The 6,921-nt window shown below is 41.9% G+C and overlaps 1 protein-coding gene across 1 annotated transcript in view; it reads left to right on the top strand.

Moving 5' to 3' along the window:
- Window positions 1-6,921, top strand: part of focad (focadhesin) — a 179,343-nt gene that overhangs the window by 102,725 nt on the left and 69,697 nt on the right. The window contains exons 16-17 of the mRNA XM_037681614.1: window positions 5,048-5,098; window positions 5,282-5,365. Coding sequence (XP_037537542.1) covers window positions 5,048-5,098; window positions 5,282-5,365 — 135 coding nt within the window. The remainder of the gene's footprint in view (window positions 1-5,047; window positions 5,099-5,281; window positions 5,366-6,921) is intronic.

Raw genomic sequence — 6,921 nt, 5'->3', positions numbered from 1 at the left:
CCCCCCCCCCTCCATCCCCGACCCCTAGTGTCACACGGAGAAAGGAGGTGTTTGTGAAAGGGGAAAAAAAAAAAAAAATAAAATAAATAAATAAATCTATATATGCATAAATAAATTATGAACAGACCCACCTCCTCCTCCTCCCACTCGAATATGGTGTTGATGCATGTTGTTATACAGTGCGTTTAAAATGGGGGGATGAGGTGGCGACCGGCACAGACCCACCTCTTGCCCAGAGAGCAGGCGGCGCCCGTTCACCCCTCATCTCCGCACAGAACCCTAAATGTCTACATGCTACATATGAGAGTGGGCACAGGTCCGGGGAGGTGGAAATGGTAGTACATCCCACCACCTAAGTGCGATCATGTGCCCACTCCAGATCCTATATATGGCTGTGTCGTGAGAGTGTTATAAGTGAGTGTCTAGGTTGTATATTAAAATTAGGGCCCAGGACCCCACCAGCCACGGAGATGGATGATTCTCCCCGTAGCTCAGTAGTGCACCTGAACCCCAAAACCCTGTTTGAGTGGTGGTGTGGTGGAGTGGGCGGAGGAGGACGTTGGGATGGGGAGGTGAACTGAGGTGGCAATGCCCCCCCAGGGGACCAGCTCCCCCACTGACCCCAATAGGCACCCCCACTCTCCAAGATCCACCAGGGGACAGAGGCTCTAACAGAGATACCTAGGAGGAGGTGGCAGCCGCACCACCAGGGATCAAGGCCACGGACCGGCACATAGCCCCCGAGGACCAACCAGAACCAGGGCCAGCAACCCAGACCCATCCCGAAACCGTCCAGACGCCCCAACCCGATTCCCAGCCCAACACCCAGCCCCCCAACCAGAGAGGCCACCAAACCCCAACCGGGACAATCAGCCAGGAGTGCCCAAACAGTCAGAGATAGAGCACTACAGCGACCAAGAGCGCCCCCCCACCCCAAAAAAGCAAAAGACCAGTCCACCCATAACAACACCCACAGCGAGAGTGCCCCATGCAAGTGAGGGCACACACCCAGCGAGCCCAGACTCCCCCGGCCCCACAGCACACAGCCCCCCACACGAGAGCCCCCAATATACCCCACCCCAGTCACAGCCCCCCACAGCCCAGCCCCCCAGCCAAGCACCACGCCGCGGCCACCGCCAGGCAAGAAGACGCCCAGGTTGAGCCCGCCGGCCCCCTCCCCCAGCCCCCCCCCCCCCAAAAAAAAAAACAGACAGAGGTTAATGGCAAGCCACCAGCACCGGTGCCATCTTCCCGGAAGTCTTGTATATAAATATAAATATTTACACGGAAATATTTTTTAAAACTTATTATTTATTTATTTATTATTATTATTATTTTTTTATTAAATCTGTACAGGTAACATACACAGATATGTACAGTAAATGTTTTTCTCTGATCAGTTCCTGTAACATGGCTGGTTAAAAATAATAAAAATAAAAATACAGTAGTCTACCAGGAAAAGTCATTGAACACTTTCTTCATATTCACATAATTAGGCAGCAGAGTAAAGCTTGAGAAAACGCTGTTCACACAGTTTTGAAATGTTACAGATTAAAGCTTTTTTAGCACGACAGCAAACTTCTTTGGTCCTGTTTGTGTTCAGACTAGCCGTTAGCTCATCAGTGGTTCATTCAACAACAGGTAAGATATCTCTCGTCGTAAGTTCTGCACAGAAACCTACTTCAGAATGGACTGAATGTTACTTTAACGTTGAGTCTAGATCAGGGGTCACCAACCTTTTTGAGACTGAGAGCTACTTCAGTGGGACTGAGAGACACGAAGGGCTACTTGTTTGATACAAACAAATTTGCGCGGCTCACCTTTATTTATAGTATTGTAGTGAACCAGATGACCTCAAATCTACCAGATGGACAGAGACTGTTATTTTCATTGATCTGAATAAGTCTGGGCCATCTGATGACTTTCTTTCTTGAATTAATCAAGCAGAAAAGACAATTCTTTATAATCATTACTGTCTTACAAATGTTTTGATAATCAAATTGTGTTAGTTCACTCAATGCTTATAGGTTGAAAAGAACTACTCATCTTTATTTTACATAAACAGTAAGTAATGATTTTTATTCCTCATTCCAAGAAGAAATCACCTGAATAAGCATTCCTTGATTTTCTGTCTGAAATGAGTCAAGTCGTAAGTATGTGAAAGGTTGGTTTTCGGTCAACTAAAATGTTTACCGAGAAAAATGTCATGTTTAAACTTTTTCAGAAGATTACCAAGAGTTGACTCCACGAAGTCTGCTGTTGCTGCAATAATCTTTTCTGTATGTGAAAACAAATTTCATTCTCTGACCTCGACTGTTGATAAACACCTTACGTCAAAACCACTCCTCTTTCTGGTCCTTCCACGAATCAGAAAGCTCTAAATTGAACAGGAAGTCGACCCAAATAAAATGTGGCAACTTCCCAGTTCATGTGAGATTGAGAGTGCAGCCGGTTCTGAAAGTTTCAGAGCAATGAAGAGTCCAAGAGAGCAATGAAGAATCCAGAGGTTTTTGGGATTATAATTCTGTTTTGAGCTAACTACGCACGACTCTCTGAAGGTTTGGTAGTTCTCGACGGAGACGCTGAAACGAGTCAGAAAGGAACTACTCCGACGCTGATTCATCATCAACAGGTAGATGGTTCTATTTTGACCAAGTGTACCGTGAGAAGCTGAGATCGGACGGAGCGTGCAATTTCTGGTTAAACAGATTAAATTTCCCTCACATATTTCCTCTGTAAGATAAATCTCCTTTCATCTTAAACTCTTCTCTCTCACAAAATCAGTACAGATATTTTAGAAATATCTGAAGCAAAGTCCTCAAATCACCGCCGAGTGATTTGAAGTTCATTTTCTGTGAAACTGTCTGTTATTATTTTCATATTTTGCCAAATTAATGTAAATGTTTGATGTTAAACTTTGATTCTGAAAATAAATGATTCCATTCATTTGATGGGTCAAAGATAATAACGTCTCTCGTTCGCATTCCTTTAAATTCAATGCACGGCATTACACAGTCAGAAAGATGAAGAACTCGTGAATATAGTATGCATATAAACGGGGATATATTGTCATACTACAAGTGACACGTACCTCACGTGACTCACTACAGTATTAATAATAATATATTTACATACATGTGAGTATATGATTGCCTGATCACATCTGATCTGATCTATATTATTAAAAACTCCCCACAATGGTTATCAGTAAGGATTTAGCTTGGTAAATATGATCGATTATTATTGATAATTAGTGATTAGAACTCTCAATTGAGAACTTGAGTCCTCAGTTTGAATCCCTTTTTGGTTCTTCTGTGTGACTGTAAATTGTTCCTAGCTGTGACTGGGAGTGTAGATGGTTGTTTGTCTCTTTGTCTGTCTCTGGGACAGACTGGAGACCTGTCCTGGGTGTCCCCTGCCTTCACCCAAAAGCAGCGGAGATGGGCTCTTGTCCCAAACAAAGGGGACAAAACGGATGATTTACTACAGCAGAAAACTGATATTTAAACATAAAACACCATTTATTTGATGTTAAACTCGATCAGTAACATTTGAATTCAGTGTATTTTATAAATATTTTATTAACTGTTTTGTAGGAATGAACACATTTGTAACATTCATTCAAAATATGCCTTTTACTATTAACAACTTCTGTAACATTTTAAGAACATATCAACAATGAAATCTTCCAGTCAAGCCCTGTTTGCACCAACTGTTGTGTTTATAACACTTCAGAACAACTCTAACTTGTAGATACAAATGATCAGTAATGTAAAAAAACAAAGTGACATTTTAAATGAATCATGTGACATTAGTAATGGTCCTCAGATCTGCAGCATTTTTAATAATACTTTATATATGCAGCCCTTTAAAATAACCACAGCTGCAACAAAGTGCTGTACATATAAAATCATTTTAACAAATCATCGCATCTTTTACTCGTTTAAATAAATTATTTTTCACATATTTCATCATTGCTTTTTTCAAGACCTCATCTGAAAATGCCTCATGAAAATAATCTGCCATGTAAGCCTTTAACTCTGACACTCTTCTGTCTGTTGTGAGCCACCAGGGGGTAGTTAGCACTGAAGCTAACATGTTAGCTGGTGAAGTGTCACTCCATGTTGTTTTGCTGTCGCCACAGACACTAATGAGACGCAGACACACTTGTCTTTCACATCTGTAAAAAGACCTCTTCCTCCCAGTCACTGTGAACATGTTTTCTTATGTTTTTCTGCCATTTTAACCTCTTGGAGGTAAAACTAGCTTGTAGCTGAACCGCTGCAAACATGGGAGTGGTCTACGCATGATTCTGAACTTTGACCCCAGACAAGATTGCTAAACTGTATATGTAAAACTATTTCGTTTTAAAAATTGTATTAATCATTTTAATTTTAATGTTCAATTTAATTTCAAATGTTATTTCTTAAATTTAAAAATATAATTAATGACAATTTTTTGGTGGAGCTCTTTGATCATGAGCGCTATTTTTAAAACATGCCCCATGGGCAACTCATGTGGGCCCTGCGAGCTACCAGATGCCCACGGGCACCGCGTTGGTGACCCCTGGTCTAGGTTAAAACACACAGACAACAGCTGGTTCCAATTTACTGATAGCCTATAGGACTTGTTAGACAACTAAAACAGTCGTATTAAAACAAAGCTCACCTTCCAATGCTTGTGCTGGATGTTAAAGATCTTTGTTGTTCGCCGTCGCAGAGCGAAGAGGGGGACTGGACGTGCTGTCTGCCCTTGAATGTTGTGAGCATATCTTACAAAGAAGTGAGGCACTGTGCTGGTGTGTGGCTGCATCTAGGTGTCAAATCAAATCCCCCAGCGGCGTGTCGTGTACTATTGAATAGTGAATGTTTGTAGCTTTGGAGATGAGTGTTTTTCTGGACTGGAACTGGGCACAGTGGTTCAGTTGGTAGACTGCTGCCTCTCAGCGAGAAGGTCGCCAGATCAAATTAATTCTCTCGGCTTGTTCACAGTCGAGTTAGAGCAGGTAAATTTAACAAAGTACAAAGATGTCCTGTGTTTCTTTCAGAAATTAAAAGATGAGGTGGTCGCCTTTCTCTGGAGTTATACTACAAACAAGGTTTGTGTCCTCGTCGCACTGTTGTGTGTTTCTGCTTTTTTTACGTTAGTTTTTAACATTTTCTCCTTTGCACTGCCTCAAATTTCAGCTCAGTATTCAGTCCCCAGAGGATGTTAGTTACATGTATTTGTATGTAAACACTGTGTGGACGTGGAAGCTGACTGTGTGTGTTTTTCTGTACAGGATGCAGAGGTGGCCAGCTGTGGCTACAAAGCTTTGGCAGCTTTTCCTGAACCAGTGCACACCATACTTCACCTCCCTGAGACAGTAAGATTCCTGCTTCCTGCTTTATTTGACTGTTTTTCCAGGTTTTTTAACCATCTGAGCACAAATTCAAGTTTCTTTATTTGTGTAACTGTAGTTCCATGATATCTGGTTTAGAAGGTGGATCAGACCCAGAACGCAGTCAGATTTCAGGAGTTCAACAAATCTTCACTTTATTATAATAAAACCAAAGGCAGCATCTAAAATACACAGAAGGAACTTAGCTGGATAGTTCACAGCTGAGTAGGAAGCAGCTGGATGAGCGAGAGACATTCTTCTAAGTCTGAGGCGAGTTGAGTTTAAAGACAAAACTCTTGATTTACTGGTCCTGTGGTCATCAAGTATTTTCATTCATTCGACCTTTATTTAGACAGGCAAATCCCATTGAGCCTCGAGGACTCATTTACAAGAGAAACCTGATTTCAACAAAGAAAGATGATGACAACAGCGACAACAATAAACCGTTATAAAAAGTCATACAATTTTTTTTTTATTTATTTTTTTTTTACAAATAGGATGGCTAAAATAAAAAAATAAAAGTAACAAAAAACAGCTAGATTCTAAGGCAAATGTAGAAAACTAAAAACAGGAACATGTCTGCATTGGTCCCTTCCAGGAGTCCAACAGATTCTTAAAGCCACTTAGAGAGGTCAAGGTCGAGAGCTTCAAATCTTTTTGTAAGATATTCCAGGAAACAGGAGCGGAGCAGGAGAAGGCCCTTTTGCCTAGTTCAGTCCTCACTGAGGGAACACTGCAGGTAATAATGTCCTGAGAGCGCACGCTGTAGCTGCACTCACGCAGAGACATGTAGGAGGAGATGTATGAAGGCAGCAGACCAAGAAGTGATTTAAAGATGAAAATATACCAGTGGGAGAGTCTGTGTGAAATTAATGATGACCAGTTAACCAGTGAATACAGGGTGCAGTGGTGGGTACGATAATCACAGCCAGTTATGAATCTTAGTGCACCATGATAGACAGCATCCAACATCTGCAGGGTGCTTGTAGGAGCGTTCATGTAAATAATGTCACCGTAATCAATGGAGGGAAGGAAGGTCACAGATACAAGGTGTTTCCCAACATTCAGAGTTAGACAGGATCTGTTTCTGAAAAAGAAACCCAGTTTAACTTTTAGTTTCTTTACCAAGTTTTCCACATGGAGCTTAAGTATGGATCATGATCAAAAAAACGAGCTCTTGAATACAAGAGGCTGAAATGAGCTTTCTTCATACAGTGGACCTTCGTAGCCTTAGAGATGGAGTCAGGAGCTTGGATTAGATCTGCTGCTCCCCCATATAAAAAAACTGCTGAGGAGGGTCAGGCTGCCTGCTAGACACCTCTCTTTGGAGGTCTTCCAGGCATGACCCACTGGAAGGGCACAATGAGGCAGACCCAGAACTCTCATCAGAGATCTAACAAGGTCAAGTCGGGTCCTCTGGAGAGATTCTTGTTGAAACGTTTCGTCTTTCATCCAAAATACTTCTTCAGTCTGAGAAGCTGCAACAAACTCAGTCTCATAAGCAGCACCTTCTCAAAGTGGATCAACCAATTTATTGGTGA

This window comes from Nematolebias whitei, chromosome 1 (genome assembly GCF_014905685.2).
Source record: "Nematolebias whitei isolate Nwh7 chromosome 1, NemWhi1, whole genome shotgun sequence".
Lineage (NCBI taxonomy): Eukaryota > Metazoa > Chordata > Actinopteri > Cyprinodontiformes > Rivulidae > Nematolebias > Nematolebias whitei.
Note: the sequence above shows the minus strand (reverse complement) of the source record. Positions and strands in the feature narration are given on the sequence as shown.